This window comes from Mytilus galloprovincialis, chromosome 9 (genome assembly GCF_965363235.1).
Source record: "Mytilus galloprovincialis chromosome 9, xbMytGall1.hap1.1, whole genome shotgun sequence".
Taxonomy (NCBI): domain Eukaryota; kingdom Metazoa; phylum Mollusca; class Bivalvia; order Mytilida; family Mytilidae; genus Mytilus; species Mytilus galloprovincialis.
Genome location: NC_134846.1, coordinates 7,671,250 through 7,691,379, shown reverse-complemented (window position 1 = coordinate 7,691,379; position 20,130 = coordinate 7,671,250). Strand labels below are relative to the sequence as shown.

The window sequence follows — 20,130 nt, the reverse complement described above, 5'->3', positions numbered from 1 at the left end:
TTTTCGTCTTGATACGCCAGACGCGCATTTCGTGTACATAAGACTTATCAGTAACGCTCAAATCGCAACGGTTAGAAAGCCAAAATATCACAAAGACGAAGAGCATTGATGACCCAAAATTCCAAAAACCTGTGCCAAACACGGCTAAGGTTATGTATGCCTAGGATAAGAAAGCCCTGAGAATTTCATTGTATTTCGAATAATTCAACAGCAAATCTAAGCACTTTTAACATGCTTGATTGGTACATAATCAGGATTATAAATTTCTATTAAGAACATATATACGTACATCATTTGAGGTTAGTTGCCTCTGTTTAAAATCACTAAAATGTCAAATAACATGCTGTGACATAATTTCGCTGAAAATTATGAAAATATTAAAAATTGGTATAAAAGTTTGATTCATTAAAATGAAATGACAAAAAATCAACACGATCTGCACATTTTCTATTTAAAGTCATCCTTGTACCTCTCATTATTGTAACTACACCAATCGAATCTACTATGAGCTGAAAAATTACTTGTCAATGATTTCTTAATGACACAATCATATACAGACTGTTAATAGTAATTCACAAGGCAGTTGATTGTATGGTTTTCTATTGGATTGATTAAAGTATTAGAGACGTCGTGTTTGAATAAAGGCATTTGAAAAACTATTGGATAATGTATAACGCGTGTAACTGTATAATTTTGCTAGTAACTATTGGTAAATAAGACTGACAATGGCATTTTCCGACTATGACAGTTTTAAGCAACATTTCAATTTAACTGAAAAGGACATTGAAAATATATATCAAAACTTAAAGAACAAAACTAATATAGCACCTGCATCTTCGGAAATTGTGATTGTTTTGGCACTTCTGTATGGACTTATTTCTCTTGTTGCTGTGTTGGGGAATGGCTTAGTGATATTAGTAGTACTAACAAAAAATAATATGCAAACTTTAACTAACATATTCATTGCCAATTTGGCATGTTCAGATGTTGCCTTAGGAATATTTGTTATACCATTTCAATTTCAAACAGCAATTTTGCAGCGCTGGGTTGTTGCTGAATTTATGTGTAGTGTGGCTCCGTTTGTTAAAAATTTATCCGTGAATGTCAGTGTTTTATCTTTAACTTTGATCGCCATTGATAGGTATATTGCTGTCCTACATCCACTTCATGCCGGCTTTCGCAAAACCGTGGCAATTGTTGTGTTATTAATAATATGGCTTGTTAGTACACTATCGGCTGTACCATATGCGCTATTCCATACAATTGAAAGTATGTTTAAATTAAAGGACTTACCGGAGAGGAAAATGTGCGTAGTAAAATGGCCATCAGAAAACTTTCGTACATTGTACGGTGCATACTTGATTATACTTCAATATGTTGTCCCTTTAAGTATAATAACATTCTCATATATACGTATTACGTGTCGTAAATGGGGCAATGCACTGCAAGGGAACGAAACGTGTTTACCAAGAGGCAGAGCAAGGAACACCAACCGGAAAAAGGTAGGCAATCATTTGTGGTACGTGTAGTTGACACAAAAAAAAGTTGAAGAATAACCTACAATCAAAAACTGATATCTGCTTAAAACCCCCATTTATAATAAAATGAGATATTGTCTACAAATTAGATTTTATTTGAACGGTAGTTCCCCTTTTCTTCCTTAAAAAAAAAGAATAACCTGTAATCAAAAACTGCTGTCTGCTTTAACTCTCAATTTATGATAAATTGAGAGTCTTGTCTACAACTTAGATTTTATTTGAACGATAGTTCCCCGTTTCTTCTTAAAAAAATAATACTACTAAATCCCGATTGCAGCATGCTAATGTAATTTTCGTATAAATTTTAAACAGTTTGAGCTAAAACCTTAATAATTAAACGTATATAGTATAAAGGTACAACCCAGACTGTGAACACAAGCTTCTAATTAAAGTCTTTCCTTTTTCAAAAGGGAAAGACCTTACTGTATCTCTTCTGTTTATTATTATTATTATTATTATTATTATTATTATTATTATTATTATTATTATTATTATTATTATTATTATTATCATTATTATTATTATTATTATTATTATTATTATTATTATTATTATTATTATTATTATTATTATTATTATTATTATTATCATTATTATTATTATTATTATTATTATTATTATTATTATTATTATTATTATTATTATTAAGGTCTTTCCTTTTTCAAAAGGGAAAGACCTTACTGTATTTCTTCTGTTTATTATTGTTATTATTATTCTTCCGCCAAATTTTGACGAAGTTAGCAGCCTTAACTGTAAGACGTGTCGCTTTCATATTCACACTTTGTATCGGTGTCATGAATACCTATCCGGAACTCACCCTGTGAGTCGAAATATTTTGTCGGTCCGGAGTTATCTCTCCAAAACCTAAAAACCTTGTTACCATTTAAACACCGTAACCGTAATAGGTACAAAGAAACCGAAGGATGAAATTTGTTCAGGACCAAACCTTGGTTCTTCGTTACATTTGGATCGAAAAGATTCAACGACTCATTGGTAGGGTTATGCCCCTATTAAAATTAACCGGTGTAGGTTGGCCACCAAAATTCAGAAACCGTAAGTCGTAGACACCTAGGATCTTCACCATTCATCATCAATTCATGTGACTTTGAAAAATACCTCAAGGTCAAATGTGTATGTTGACCTTGACCTTTGACCTAACACCTTGTTACGAGATAATCGCAGAAACCATTATATTTACAGCAGTTTTGAATAGTGGAAAATGTTTGGGTCATTAAGGCACAACTTTGTTACATTTTGAGCGAAGAGATTTGACCTTTCTGTAAGGGGCATAACCCCTGTTTTAGGTTTCTGAAAAGAGAAAATCAGCTTTTACTATATGACCAAAGGTCCAAGACCCATGGGGTCTTCAGCAATGACATTGGAGACCAATGACCTTGACAAAGATCAAAAGGTCAAAGGTCAAGGTCATGTCCCATATAGCGAATTATGTGTTTTTGACCTTATTTAAAGGATTTTCAGTGTGTTTTAAAGCTTTTCAATACATTTTACGTCTATTGGAACATGTATTTTACATTACAAAAGGAAAGACCTCTTAATTGTTCAAGAACAACTGACATTTTAATTATATATATATATATAATCTATTCATTTACCTTACGATGTTGTTAAGTTAACAAACAAAAAGAAACGTCTAGTTCAAAATCACGTGTCTCTCTTTTTTTTCTATAAATTGTGATATATTTTCCTTGTTTTTCATGACGGAGGTAGGCATCAAATATAAAAAAAAAATGAAGAGTGATAAATCTTATATTTTATGCACTACGTTGAACAAAAAGTTGCAAATAGCCAGAATTGATTCAACTTCCATATTACTAGGTATTTTTTGCTTTGCCTTACCGGAACGCAATTGTGCGTTGATTTGGTTTTTTTATTATACCAAACATACTAAAAACTAGAACTAAAGATGTCAATGTATCTGGATAAAAAAGTATATACATTAGATATTTAACCCATTTAAAAAAATAAAAATAAAATTTAGACATATTGCAGTTAGTGCAGTCAGTTGATGAAACAAGGACAAAAAGTGTTTTGTTAAAGGCAATCTATGTGAAATATTCATACATATATACCAAATTACAGGTTTGTTTTTATTTTGATGTATTTAACAGCAATTATGTGTCAATAGCATTACAGTGTTGATGTTTTGACAAATTAAAGAAATTGGACGATTTCTGTGCAAGTGTTCTCCCTACCTTTCATGTTTTCTTTTTACCTAAAAATCATAAGTTGAATACAAACTGACAACGCCATAGCTAACAAAGAAAAAAAAGACAAAATTTTGAACTAAAATACACAAATACAACATAGAAAACTAAAACAATGAGCAAATCGAACCGCATCAAAAACTGGGGGTGCTCTTATGTGCTCTGGAAGGGTAGGCACATCTGGCTCAACATGTGGAACTTGTCCTAATGATCATAAGAATTCGAACCTGATAATACATCTCATTCCATAGGTGACATTCGTAAATGAAGAGACGGCTTTTTAGTTACGACATTAGGAAAAATAACCCCTATATTCTGTGAAACTGATATTCCATAACATTCAATCAACTCGTGATGGGGTATGTAAAATTTTCGAATGCAAACTTACTATAAATTTTGCCAAACTGAGTTCTTATATTTCATGCTCTTCAACTTCATAGTTTTTCGCCCTTTTTAACTTTTCTTATTCGAGCGACACTGATGAGTCTTTTACAAATATTTCAGTCTTGTATCTATGATGAGTTAATTTTCATTAGCAAATTTGTCTAACATATTGCATGTGTTTGTCCTAGTTTACAAGTTTATAAATAAAAACTACATTTTAAGTTATATAATGGGAATAACTAGCATCTGGCACAAAATTGTTGTATTTACTTTATAATGGGTATTTAAATTGTAATTTCAGACTATCAATCCAAAATCTTGGTTTTACCGTTGATACAAAAAAATAAATGAGTTTAATTCAATCTAATTTAAATATTTTAACAACATTACTCATGAAGGTAATTGATCATAATTTATTTGGAATGAAGCAGACATATTTTAATAAAAAAAATAAAGATATAGATTTATTCACGACAGTCTTGTTTAAATCATAATTCTAGTCTAAACAAAATCGACATAATCACCAACATGTAAACCTATATTTTCTTTAAACAACTTTTCCCCGATCGCAGAATGACGGCTTTTTACATTCTTAACAAAGTACAAAAAATGTAAAAGAAATCTAGATCAAATTAAAAAAATAGCACGTTTATAACAACAGGTCCTGGAATAAAATAAATGGATCTTGAATTGTTATTAGGCAAAAGGATGTAAAATATATCATGCAATTTTCATTGAATAACATTTGTAATAAATAGGTCTTTTATAACTGACTTAGCGTATTGGTTTCACTTATTGGTGACAGCTTTACAGTAACCTATTATTGTCAATTTCTCTGTCATTTTTGGTGTCTTTTCTAGAGTTGTATAATTGGCTACCATACAACATCTTCTTATTTTTATATCAATAACAAATATAAACACTCGTTTTAAATTTTGACCCCGAAATAAAACCAAAAAAAAAAACAATCAACAAATAAAAGATTCCCTACTTCATCTATAAATATTAAACAAAACTTAAAGGGAAGCTTTTACATGTGTACTATTGTTTGTCTGTTTTAGTTTTCCATTTTTAGCCATGGCGTTGTCAGTTTATTTTCAATTTATGAGTTTCACTGTCCCTTTGGTATCTTTCATCCTCTTTTACAATAATCAACTCATACATAAAGACAATACGAATGCAAACACTCATCAAGATAAGAAAATAACAACAAGACATTAATAGTCCTCCCAAAGGTAATGTATTTTGTTATCATGTTCAGTGTAAATACCATCATGACCATAGTCGCATGTGATGATAGTGTTAAGTGCTCATATTATCGTTTTAAATAGCATAAAATCTGTATGAGGTATAAAACACATCACAGTTATTAACATGAACATTGATATATTCACCAGAATTTGACAAATATAACGTGTCAATCACTGTTGATTTGAGCTCAAACGTTGACATGATTCATTTGTTTTATATTCATTGACTTATTACGCAGTTGATGCTCTTGTTCAAGATTTTCGTCTCTTTACAGTGTACAATTCCGTAAAACAATAATTAGATGTAATTGAAACAAATTTCATCTTGCTAATCTGTATCTATACTATTAAACGAGAAGACCTCATTTTGTATGTCGCTTCTCTTCCTTCCACAATAAATCAATCATCATCCCTCTGTGTCCTATAGGTAACATGCATAGTCGGATATGATTCCGTCATCAGACAGACTTTTAGTCATAGAAAAGACTTCCTCTTTGAAACACGCACAAATACAACCAATCGTATGATAGATAGCAAAAATGAAAAATAGATAAGCCAATCAGAGCGTTCTCCATATTATTGTGTTTAGATAGCAAGAACCACAATTAATTTACCTCCTTAGAGAGGACAATTATTTTTCGCGTTTATCTACATGTAAACTACGATTATACTACTTAAATATATTCAGACTCTCTGTATTCTGTCTACTTTTTTAAAAAAATATTTACTATTTAAGGGGTCATACCAGTTGCATATATATTAAAATCAGTAAAACATGTGACACAAGTACAACCAATCGTAGAGCGTTCTCCATATCATGGTGTTTAGATCGCAAGAATCACAACTATTATACCTCCTTAGAGGGGACAAATATTTTTCGCGTTTATCTACATGTAAACTACGATTATGATACTTTAATATATAGAGACTCTCTGTATTCTGTCAGGGAAATTCTATGTAAGTATAGAAAGTCCCTGATTCTGTTTACTGTTTTCTTTGAAATGTTTACTATTTAAGGGGTCATGCATACCATTTGCATATATATTAAAATAAGTAAAACATGCTGACCTTCATCTAAAACTACCTCGACCAAAATTTTTTACCTGAAGTAGGACAGGCGGACGAGACGGACGGACGGACGACCGAACAAACGAACGCACGGATGAACAGACTAGAAAACATAATGCCCATAATTGGGGCATGAAAATTTATTGGTAAAAGGGAAAATAGTGATTTGGCAAAAATGAAAGTCAGGTAGAGATTTAAGGGAGGCAGGACCTTTTTCGGGGTAACGGGATCGGGTGTTTTTAAGCGAGGGATTTGGGGATTAATCCTTACGGGATCCGGGAATATTTTTTTTTCGATTTCGGGGGAAAAAAAGGAGAAGAATAATTGTGGTCGTAGGCCAGGAACACGAATATAATTGAATTTAACAGAAAGGAAACAAATATCGGACTTTGGAAAAAGGGAGAGGGCTTTTGATACCTTTATGTTATTCTCTATACATAATACCTTTTACAAAAAATCATCCTACAACAGTTCACAAGCTGTATATGCCCGCGATTTTGCGGGTATCTTCTCGTAGTTAATAATGATCACATTGATTTTAGGATGAACCTTTTGTAAGGTGAATTAAGATTAAAATAGAAACGTTTTGTTTATTGCATATAACACAGCGAGCTAGTGGTTTCAATGGAAATTAAATGACTTGAATGGTGTTTATATGATCACTTAGATGATGTTCTTTTACTAAATAATTCAAAATTTGGTGACTATGTGGAACGCATCTATCCCATCGAGCTAGAGATAAAGGATACCACATATATAGTTAAGTCGGCCTCATATCTTGACTTACATCTAGAAATTGAAAATGAGGGTCGGTTGAAAACAAAACTTTACGACAAAAGAGATGATTTCAGCTTTCCAATTGTGAACTTTCCATTTCTAAGTAGCAACATTCCAGCAGCACCTGCATTCGGGGTATTTTTCTCCCAATTGATACGATGTTCCCGTGCTTGCATTTCCTATCATGATTTTCTTGATAGAGGGTTGCTGCTCACAAGGAAGATATTAAACCAAGAGTTCCAAATGGTGAAGTTGAAATCATCCCTTCGTAAATTTTACGGACGCCATCACGAGTTGGTTGACCGTTATGAAATAACCGTTTCACAAGTGATATCGGATATGTTCCTTACGTCATAACTACAATCCCCTTCCCTTTCGTGAATGTGACCTACCGAATTAGACTATTTACCGGATTTGTTATCACATAAGGTAACAATACACAGTTAGGAGTTTAGTTTCGCATTTTGGCCCCTGTGGATTTTTCAAATAGGAAAGTTATTGTGTAATAAAAATCATTTTTAGACAGATGAGTGCTAATTTAGCCTTCAAAGATGGTTTATAAGTGCATCAAGATAATTTTTACATGTTTTATGGGCTGTTTTCTGTTTGACAATCCGTATTTTCATAGCTAGACCGGCCATCGGTCCAGAAATTAATGTGCTGTTTACAAACACTTTTTTTTCTACACGAAGTTTTTGACGCAATTTTACAACAAAATGAGATGAAAGACATATGATTTTCATTGGATTTGCTGAATGATATATGTACACAGTTTCAGAAAAGGTATTACTTCAAGCGATTGAAATTCTACTTTTAGCCAAATCTGACCCCCCCCCCCCTTTTTGCAATATTTTATAACAAATAAATGCAGATTGTTGGAATGGATATACCAAAAAGAAATTATATTTTGCTATTTTATATACTGGATATAAAATCTATGGAAGATTATGATAACATACATTTGCCCATATATGACACAAACAGTAAGCTTGATATTGCAAGAAAGCAATGAAAAGGGAATGGTAAAATTCATAAGGGCAAATTATTGCTACCTAAGCAACACGACGGGTGCCACATGTGAAGCAGGATCTGCTAACGCGTCCGGAGCACCTGAGATCACCCCTAGTTTTTTGGTGGGGTTCGTGTTGTTTATTCTTAAGTTTTCTATGTTGTGTCATGTGTGCTGTTGTTTGTTTGTCTTTTTCATTTTTAGCCATGGCATTGTCAGTTTGTTTTAGATTTATGAGTTTGACTGTCCCTTTTGTATCATTCGTACTCTTTGAGAAGCACACATGACTGTCGTATTTCATTATCGTAATCATCTTTAGAACTCGATTGTAGACCTTCTTGTTCGTCTGTTAGTTAAATCAAGTTAACTGTGTCAACTACAAAACAAACATTGGCAATTAAGTTATTGAAAACGTTAAACTCAAAAACTCGAAAAATTTTAGCAATTTGTATAATGCATTTTGTGTCATCACCATATGTACACCAACATAAAATGTATGCTGAAACTAATCATTTTAACAAAACTCATTTTTTTTAAATTTCAAAAACCACATCAGAGGTCTGTAATTCAATACAACTCATTGTGAAAATATAATGTATCTTACATCTTTCTGAAAACAACTCCCCCTATAGCATTAAGATGATTAAGCTGTTTTAGTTACATATTAAAGGAAGTTGGTTTTTTCCTGTTCGTGTTGCTTGCTTTTATACTTAGTCTATGCAAGCGGATTTGATATAATAACCCACTAACTCCTAATGGAGATGGCCGTACTAATTGAAAACAAAATGTTTAATTTCAAAAAGCATGGTAGAAAATCTATACCCAAAGTAATTGAAGTGACGAGTTCTTTTTGTATCATTCTATCTTTGAAATTTAGTTCAAAATCTTTCCCAGGGCAACTAATTACACAATTTTTCATATATTAAAAATCTTTCGAAGAGGAAAACTAACAGTCTAATCTTTATGACAAACACCACATCAACAAACGACAACAACTAGACAACATATTCCTGAATTTGGACAGGTGCAAAAAAAGTGCAGGGGTTGTCAGGCTGTAAACCAAAATCGCATCCCCGACTAAGGTCAGAATCAAAACGTGTGTGTTTTTAAGCGATTAGTTTGACCATGTTTTCATATGTCCATCAATTTATTTATTTGTTGTATTCCTATTTCAGTCCTGACCTTTGTTGTTGCCTACATTCTTACTCACTGAAAAAACGGATTTTAACTGAAATTGAGACATTAAACCTCTCAAGAGATATTTGCTATGTCGTCTGTCAAATTGAAATAATTGTGTTTAATACGTATATATTGTTTTCTTTTAGAAACCATAAAACACAAAACAGTCTAATAGATATACCTCAGGGAGTTGTTATCTTTCGACTCATTTACTTAATAGTATGTGCTAATGATAATAGGAATGCTTGAGGGTGATCAGTTAAAAGATTGACATAGCTAATTGATGGAAACCATAAGGAAATTATTTGAAGTTATTTACTGGTCCAAGTAACATTTCAATGGAAAGTAAACACTGTTCTTTATTAATCAGAATTCTTTAGAGTGCAATAGCATAAACAATATAAAAAGATAGTTGCATATAAAAGCAATAGACAAACTAACAAAGTTTCAAAGAAAACAGTGACAATATTAAACTCCTGTGCATAGTAAAAACAGAATATACACGTTAGTGCTTCGAAAAGGTATATAGTCTGTATGTATATACTGTACTCATGATCCCGCCAAGAGAACACATGTACCAAATAATATCAAAAACAAATTTTATAACATATCAAAATATCAAAATTATTCGTGTAACTAATATGGGAAAATCATGCATATGACTAGACTGTAAATAGTGATTGGTTCATCTGATATAATTGGAGCAAAGATGGGCAATAAAAAGCGCCCACAAACATACAAATAAAAATAACTAGACTATCAACTACTGTATAATTCATGTGATTACAAAAAACACAAAAAATCAAAACATAACACAAATTTACACTTTTGTAAATAAGAAGATTTGGTTTCAAAGTAGGGTGGTAGGGGAGGAAAGCGGAAAATCTACGAATTCAATTTTTCGTGGGTTAAAATTTTGTTTCTTTGTTTCTCTAACTGAAGGTGTTGTCGAAAAGGATACTTTTCATTGGTTGATCGCCTATCGATCTAAACAAGAAACCTGCTAAACCAATAGCAACAATCACGGCAGTATTGAGGGACCATCAATTCATTTACGCTTTACATAAATACCTATGTATCGATATAAATCTCCGCCCACTGTGGAACATTGTGTAATGTTGTTGACGAGTGTTGTATGAACTTTTATAATCTCAGAATGTGTACTGCACTGGTCCGAGTACACAGTTATTTCGTAGTACATTTCTTTTAGACAATAAACGGAAGTAAAAAAAATCCCACCTGCGCTTTCTCCATAATATTTTTACAGTGTGTTGTACTACTTTTGGGACAAATTATATCCAAATTATAGAAAACTTCATCAGCTCTTACTCAAACTATGGACAGTTGTATGTGAAGGGGGTCTTGAAATGTTTTGACAGCTTCCGAAATGCTAATTTTTGACCTTTTTCATCTGGACCAAATCACTACTTTACATTATAATTCATGAATCCATTTTTTTACAGTGTAGTTTAATCCGCCTTCTTGCTACTTGAGGCATAAAACATAAATAAATAAATTTGGAAAGGGTATAAAAAAATTGACAAGTAACACACTGTCCACACTAGGGACTATATTCGTGAACAACGAAAATCAAGGGACGATAACTGTGTACTCGGACCTAATTTCATTACAATGTCGTTTTAGTCTGTTAATGTTTTTGTCTCCAATCCATAAAAACAGGATCAAGAATATTTGCTAATCTGTTTCAAAATAACAAGCTTTTAAAAGACTTTTATTATTAAAAGTATGTGGATAAAGAAGATTAAAAGCAAAAAAAAAACTTGAAAAGGTCATGTGCTTGCTTTCGAGATATATACGATTAAAAATTTGGCTGGAAGTGATTCTTCCTACTTTCTTCATACATTTCATTTTGGCTCCTTTTTCTTTCAAAAAACTATGACAAAAAGGATTTTATAAGATTTGCAATAATAACTTTACACTTTATGTAATAATACTATGGAGAGAAAAGAAGGGGTTAGCTTACAAAATTTGTAATGACACTACATGGATTAAAACAGAGAATTCAGAATATATGTAAAACTGGAAAAGCAAAAGAAGCAAACATCTGTTACTCTATTTTCTTTTTAAATTGAAACTGAATGCGTAAATAGCATGGTATTGTATGGCTATGTTTTTTCAACGTAGTCGTTTGTCTAACTGTACAATGCATGTTATATACAACAGTTCAAAACAATAAAACTTTAAAAGATGCGCGACAGATATCAAAAGGACATTTAAACTCATAAAAAGAAAAAGACATGGTTAAAGTATAAATTATGCTTTTTACAATTTAATTGTAATTGCCAACTATACTGAGCTATGTATTATAATTCAACATCACAAACATGCACAGTCAAAATTTCTTCGTTTTGTTTGCTCATGTGATAGGTCATTATTACATGTTTCACCTCTTATAAATATTGTCTGCAGTGTCTCTGAACACCTCTTTAATTATATTGTTGTTTACTTCATTCATTACAACTTTTTTTACATCATTCATTACAACTTTGTTTTTCTAATCTTCCAAAGTCCTGTAAATTTCTGTTTTTTGTATCGTTCAGCGGCTTCATCAGAGAAGTTTACCAAGCACCAATTCCCTATGCTCATTTATATTAATGTACGAGCATATCTGTGTCTGGTAAAACCGTTTACATATTACCGAGATTGAGATATGAATTCCCCATCGCAATATTGTAATAGTGTATGTCACATGCAAATTGCTTACTTCTGATATATGTACTATGGTATATGCAATAGTAATAATTGATATTCAGAAAGGAAGGATGACATTGAAAACATGTTTTTTTTTATATTGTGGTTAAAAGTGAATAAAAAGATAAATGTCACCAATGCATACACTTGCAACAATATGTCTCTGATATAAAAATTAAAGAATAACAAAACTACCTAACCTTTTGGTTGATTTTTGTTCAATTCCGTTTTTTCATTCAATCAGAGTTTATGTTTGAGACGCCATGTAGCCGTTATCTTTGTGAAGTTTTCTTCTATACATTGGTCACAAACACAAAAATAAACCAGGTCCAATCCACCAATTTGTCTGAACATGTCCTATGCCAAGTCAAGGGTATGGCAGTTGTTATCAAATAGTACCTGTCTATGTATTTATCGTTTCTTTTTGTTGTTCTGTTGCTTTCCTCTTATAGTTGGTGTGTTCCGCTCGTTTTGAGTTTGTAAGCTGGATTGGATTTGTCTCAATCGATGTGTTTCAGCGGTATACTATGGTTGCCTTTATTTAACAAATGATACCACTCTTCAGATATTCAAAACTCCTTCTACATGATTCATAAACACGTAAAGATAATGTTAAGCTGTATACGAAGTAAACGATGATATATTTAAAGAATCACGATTTACTTTCATGCTCAATTAATAGCTAATGTTATAAAATATTTTGTAATTGATAGCTTAAATGTTCTCACTTGAATATTGTGGATGGTCTGAGGGCTTTTTTTCAGATACTGCTTAATGATAACGGAATATAATTATACCTACTAAGGCTAGGATAAAACAGATTTCGAACTTAACAAAATCAGAATTACTAGTATATTCGAACATGAATTATTCAGATTTTAATCAATTCTGGAATATAACTAACATTGAGTGTTTTATGTCAGTGTTTATTTAAAATGATTAATGGTGCACTGTGCAGTAACTCAATGTACATGGCGGGACAAATTAAGTTATAAAAGTAGTAATGATGATTTGCGTATATTTGCATCTGACTAAGTAATTGTTTGCAATGTTATATTGCAAGGTGGGTTGATCAGTCGGGTTTATTTCCTTTTCAATTTGTTTATTCTGGTGTATTTAGTAGCTTAACGTATATTAACTGTCTAGAAAAACAAACAACTTAAATAAACTCATCAAAGATACCTGGACTAAATTTTGTATATACGCTAGACGCGCGTTTCGTCTACAAAAAGCTCATCAGTGACGCTCGAATCCAAAAAAGTTTAAAAGGGCCAAATAAAGTACCAAGTTGTAGTGCATTGAGGACCAAAATTCATAAAAGTCTTCCCAAATACAGCTAAGGTTATCTATGCCTGAGGTAGAAAAGCCTTAGTATTTCAACAATTCAAAATTTGGTAAACAGTTACTTTATAAATATAACCATATCAATGATAATTTATGTCAGCACAAAAGTGCTGACTACTGGGCTTGTGATACTCTCGGGAAAATAAAACTCCACCAGCAATGGCATCGACCCAGTGGTTGTAAATTGAGGACCAAATTTCCTAAACGTTTTGTCAAATAATATATACAAGGGCTGTTGAGTAATGCCTTAAATTTTGTCTAGACGTCTTTTGACATGCCTTTTAGAACATGCAAGAACGTTATAGAATATTCATAACTGTTACTAATTCCACATTTTTAAACATGTATTACATTAAATTATATCAAATAGTAATGCGTTTGAACAATATTCAACTTTAATAATTTACTGATATCTGATAATATTTCGATGAAAATGCATGAGTTGTGTTTGTAAAAACATTGGGAACATAATTCCACATTTTGATCAAAAACTGAAAAACGTTGATGCAAGACTAAACTGCTAAGTCAAATGTTAAGGGAATGCAAAATCATATGGTCATTTCGTTTGATTTTTTGGCTTTGTCATTTTATAAGGGACTGTCCGTTTTTAATTTTTCGGGGTGCTCAGTATTTTTGTGATTTTAATTTTTGTTTATCTATAAAGGGCTAGAAGTATGTATGTTGTATCACAACTAATATAGAACACTCAATATAACAGTATACATGCTAATTTGAAAGAAACTGTGTTTGCTTCTATTTGTATAACAAAAAGGAAATTATTTGAATATGTTGAACCAGTTATATAGGCCAGAAGCAAACAGTCAAAAAGAATTACACTAGAAAACAGTACATAGTTCGTTAACTGATTATTGTTTCAAGTACCATAATTCATATTCAAGTATGGCAGCCGACAGTATAACGTTTGAAGCCAGTTTATGTTTTATAACATTTTATATACGATGTGTTTGTCATCAATGCAAGATAATTGCCAATTTACTTTAGTATATTGTGTGAAGCACTTAAAGAGATAAACTTAATACATATCTGTCTTAATCTTTTTTTATGAAAATTTCATTACCAGTGTTTTTATTTTTTTTAATTTCTTTATTTACAATATTGCATTGTTTTATATAATATAATAACTTGAACCAAATCAGTTTGTAATGACCATGCTATAGATGAAGATGTAAGTCAAGAACAATTGTACATAAAAGTTGTTAATTTTCTGTATGGATCATTTTAGAAATTGATAAACAAAAGGTAGGTTGTTCGGATTGGGATTATATCTCATTGAATTAAATTTTACTTTGTACTACTTTTACCTTTAATTTTTGGTTTTGATTACAAAAGTTTTGATTTTCACTAAATTAATAGTATATATAAAAAAGAAGATGTAAATTAATAGTATGTTTATCTTTTTTCAATCCCTTTTTCTGTTCTATATGTAAAACGGAAACTTATTAAGATGTGAAAAAGGTTATACGAAAAATTGCAAACAAGAAAATTTCAAACCCTAAAAAATAAAAAAAGATAAAACTTCAAACGCATTAAATTACCAGAAATCAGCTGAAATGTTTGCGACTTCGTACAAGCACTTCTTTTTAAAGTAGAAAATGGTACATAAACACTTGTTTTTCAACTAGCTCATGCATGACAACCTCTAGTTTTGTCTTACTGTTATTTTACTTGGTATGCCACACCTACGATTTCAGATGGATATTGTTTTTTTTTCTGGTCTCTGCGTCCGTTCATCTGGTCGTCCGTCCGTTCGTTCATTCGTCCGTCCGTCTGTTTCACTTTAGGTTACAAATTTTAGTCAATGTAGTTTTTGATTAATTTTAAGTCCATTCAAATTGAAACATTAATTTTAGTGCCAAATTAGATTTTTCATGGTCCACTGAACGTTGAAAATGAAAGTGAGAATGGGGCATCCGTGTACTATGTACACACTCTTGTTCTGTTCATATGCTACCGACAAGTCTTTTGAGACTTGCTGTCATTGAAAATTTGAAAAGACAAAAAAGAAAAACGTAAAATGAGGTACAAAAACACGTATATATGTCTTCAATAAAAAATGGCAGCAATAACGAGCAATAACGAAAATATTCTAACGATATGACCATTGTCACGATAAATGGAATGTTTTAATATGAAGAATAGATTTGAAAAAAAAAATCTGCCAAACACGCATATACGCTTTCAAATCTATTAAGTTTTGCTAGAAGTACAAAACTTGGGTTAAATAGTAATATGAGTTTGTTCAATTCAAATCTCTCAAATAAAGCAAACATTTAAATTATCGCGCAAATACAAAATTTAAATCCTAGCATATATGATGAGTTTATTTAAATGTAATTAATTTGATCAAACCTTCCAAGTCAGCTTCCAGATTGAAAAATTATATTTTAATGAAAATGCACGAGGATAAGTATTGTGAGATTTGTCGGATCTAGTTTGACAGAAAGAAGTTGATTTCTTCAAAAGCTTATTTCCATGTGAAATACATTATCCTACAGTTTTCTGCAGTTTACATGATTAATCGATTGGTTAAAAATCACACAAAGGCGTTCAATTGTTCTGTACAGTTAAAAGATTTATTATTTCACATTTATCACCCTGTCTTACCCATTATCAACGTCCGCCTGCGATAAACATAATTTATCATGTATCATAATTTATCTTGCGTTATAATTTAACGTATTAAAAGCTAGGTAAATAGACTTCTTTCCGTCAGTAAAAACGATGGGAAATGTAAGCAAATATGTGTCATCAAAAGATTTCAACAGTGAGGTAAATCCGTATTCCATAGCAATCATTAAAAAACCTGAAATTACAAATTATTAGAAATTTTAAACGAGAACAGGTTAATCTTAAACTCTCCAATGTAAATAAAACTCGTATCAATACTTATTATAATCATCTGTTTTTCAATGTGCAACCTCTTGTTCGTCTAGGGATTCAACAGATAACTGATTTGTTTGAATACAGTCATTTCAAACAATAATCATTTACTACTTTGTATAAATAAATGAAGTTGTATGGTGGCAGAATCCCTCGTGAACTTTGTTTATGTAGTTGTTGTATTATAATCAAGTCATTTTTAAAAGGGAACAAATATACATGTAAGAAAGGAGATGTAGTACGACTGCCAATAAGCGAAAATTTGTTTTATATCGAAATCTTAGATTTGTCAATTACTGTAAATTAGCTGACGATCCTGAAAAACAATTAATAATTCAGTTTCTCGTCTACATTAGCATGATTAGTATGATTGAATAAGAAATATCAGGTAGAGCGGTTTCTGCCAGTTCAATTTCTTGTACAAATATATCTGGAAGGAACTCATTAAAGCAATAAAACAACCTTGTTGTTTTTCAAGTTTAAAATAAGTTGCAGTTAAATTGTTTCCGTTTGAAGACATATTCATGATTACATTTTTCAATAAAAAAGACGAACCTACAAAATGGATAAATAATCTTCAAATCAAAATACAATGACAGTTTACAGACTTAATATGCCTAATTTAATACTTTATATAATATAACAAGATTTTATGACCATTACGTATCAGTTGATTCATTTTTAAAAGTGTTATTTGCAGACAATAGTAGGTTGTTAATGTTCAACTGATGAATAACTTCAACTAATTGATTTTGATTGTCCACGTGTTATCGTGATGCTCAGATCAAATTAGTTAGAAAGCCAAACAAGTATAAAATTGAAGAGCATTGATGACCCCAAATTTCTCCCAAAATGTGCCAAAATGGCCTGGAATAAGAAAATCATAAGTATTTTGAATAATTCATACTTTTGCAAACAGTAAACTTATAAAAATTACTATATAATTGATATTTATGTCAACACCAAAATGCTGACTACAGGGCTAGTGATATCATCGGGAACAAAATGTCCACCATTAGTGCAAGCGACCCAGTGGTGTAAATAGTGATTATAGGTACCAGGCTTATAATTTGAAACGTCAGACGGGCGTTTTGTCTACATAAGACTCATCAGTATTGCTCAGATCGAAATGATTAGGAATTATAAAAAAGAAGATGTGGTATGATTGCCAATGAGACAACTATCCACAAAAGACCAAAATGACACAGACATTAACAACTATAGGTCACCGTACGGCCTTCAACAATTAGCAAAGCCCATACCGCATAGTGAGCTATAAAAGGCTATAAAGACAATGTAAAACAATTCAAACGAGAAAACTAACGGCCTTATTTATGTAAAAAAAATGAACGAAAAACAAATATGTAACACATAAACAAACGACAACCACTGAATAACAGGCTCCTGACTTGGGACAGACACATACATAAATAATGTGGCGGGATTAAACATGTTAGCGGGATCCAAACCCTCCCCCTAACCTGGGACAGTGGTATAACAGTACAACATAAGAACGAACTATAAAATCAGTTAAAAAAGACTTAACTCATCAGATGGACAAAAATACAAGAAAGCCGAAAAATCACAAAGTTTAGCATTGATGACCCACAATTCTAAAAGGTTGTGCCTAATACGGCTAAGGTTATGTATGCCCTGGGATAAAAAAAACAAATTAAGTATTTCATTGTATTTCGAATAATTCATACTTTTGCAAACAGTAAATCTGAGCATTTTTAACGTACTTGTATGACACATAATCAGGGTTATACATTTCTATTTTAGTACATATAAACATTAATCATTTGAGGTAATTTGCTCCTTTCTAAAATAACAAAAAGTCAAATAACACGCAGTGACATAACTCCGCATTATTAAGTATTAAGTACTAGCTATTTTTCGCTTCGTTGTTCCAGAAAACAATTTTCAGTTGATTTTTTTATTCTTTTATTTTATAACAAACTACTGAAAACTAAAACTAAAGATTTCACTGTTATAAATATATACGTGATATTTAATAGCGTATCCCTTGTGTTAAAAATAGCAAGAAATTTTATAATTATTACAAATAGTGTATTCAATGGTTTTAAATTTATAAAAAAATTGTTTTACTAAATGCAACCTATAAGAAATATGCATCCTCTTAGGAAGAAATGAGCGTTTATCATTTATTAAATCCTGATTTAGTATGGTGTGTTCTATAGAAAGATCTGAAACTTATTTAGTATAAAAGAGGGACGAAAGATACCAAAGGGAAAGTCAAACTCATAAATCTAAAACAAACTGACAACGCCATGGCTAAAAATGAAAAAGACAAACAAACAACAGCACACACGACACAACATAGAAAACTAAAGAATAAACAACACGAACCCCATCAAAAAACTAGGGGTGATCTCAGGTGCTCCGGAAGGGTAAGCAGATCCTGCTCCGCATGCGGCACCCGTCGTGTTGCTTATGTGATAACAGATCCGGTAAATGGTCTAATTCGGTAGGTCACATTCATGAAAGGGAAGGGGATTGTAGTTACGACGTAAGGAACATATCCGATATCATTTGTGAAACGGTTATTCCATTGCGCTCAATTGAAAATAAATAAGGCGGCATACGTTTGCAGTAGTTTTCATGTAACGATTGTTTATTCTTTAAATAATGTAAACATTCATTCTGACCGAATATTCAGGGATGTAATGTAATTGTTTTTGACAAGATGGTTGTTATTGATTAAATGTGAAGTGATTGTAACTCATGTTTCGTTGCCTTTTTATTTTTTATATCATTATTAACCATTTGTAATTATGGTCTCCACTTAAAAGATTAAACTGCTTTACACTTCACACTTCATCATGCTGTAAAATATTTAACATCTGTTTAAGTGGAATTAACATAAATATCCACGAGAAAAAGAAAATATTTAACATTAACCTTTATTTTTATTTTTTCTGTGAACGCTGAGATAGTTTCTTATCGTTAGAAGTGAAAACATCAAAGAACCTAACGCTTAAATGTGTGGCAGCTCAAGCATGATGTGTTTTACTGTGTATAAATGCTTAAATAAAAAAAAAGATCACTGGCAATGGTTTTACAATTTAATTTTGCTATGCTTGAGTCATAATGAGAACAATTGAAGGGTGTCAATAACGTAGAATATCATAATTACATACTAGCCAACGTAGAACACGTGGGGAAAACGGACTTTGACTAAATTCAATATTGATAAATTTGAAATGCTGGTTAATGATGTTAGCATGTCATGTCTTGGAAATTTTGTTTGAATTTCGGATTTCTCTGGATTTTTATTAAATGCCTTAAAAAATGCCCATTGACCCTCATTTTTCTTTCAATATAACTGTTACATGTATAACTATAAGCCATCTGTATAAGTGTTATAAAATCTTTGTTGTTTTTTAGAACAGTTTTTGAGAACTTATGCTTATCAATGATAAAGCTATGAAAAATCAAGAGAGAACTTTTTACCGCCAATATTTCAATAGCTAATATCTCGAAAACAGGCACATTGACCTATATCTAATATTTACTCTATTGGTTCCTTTATTTATCCCCTACCAATAAATAATACAGTTATAAAAAGAAGTAGAATCTCTAAAATACTGAACTCATAGGAAAATCAAATCGATAAGTCCCTAATAAAAGGCTTGTTATTTTGAAACTGAGTTGCGAACTTCCTTGGGCCATAAGCCGACGTCCAGATGTTATGCAAGCAATCACAGTACAAGGTAAAAAAT

General features: G+C 31.5%; 1 protein-coding gene across 1 annotated transcript in view; it reads left to right on the top strand.

The window, feature by feature from the left end:
- The first annotated feature begins 657 nt into the window (after positions 1–657).
- LOC143044346 (substance-P receptor-like) overlaps positions 658–20,130 on the top strand; it is a 36,528-nt gene continuing 17,055 nt past the window's right edge. Inside the window, exon 1 of the mRNA XM_076216292.1 lies at positions 658–1,502. Coding sequence (XP_076072407.1) covers positions 726–1,502 — 777 coding nt within the window. The 5' untranslated portion in view covers positions 658–725. The remainder of the gene's footprint in view (positions 1,503–20,130) is intronic.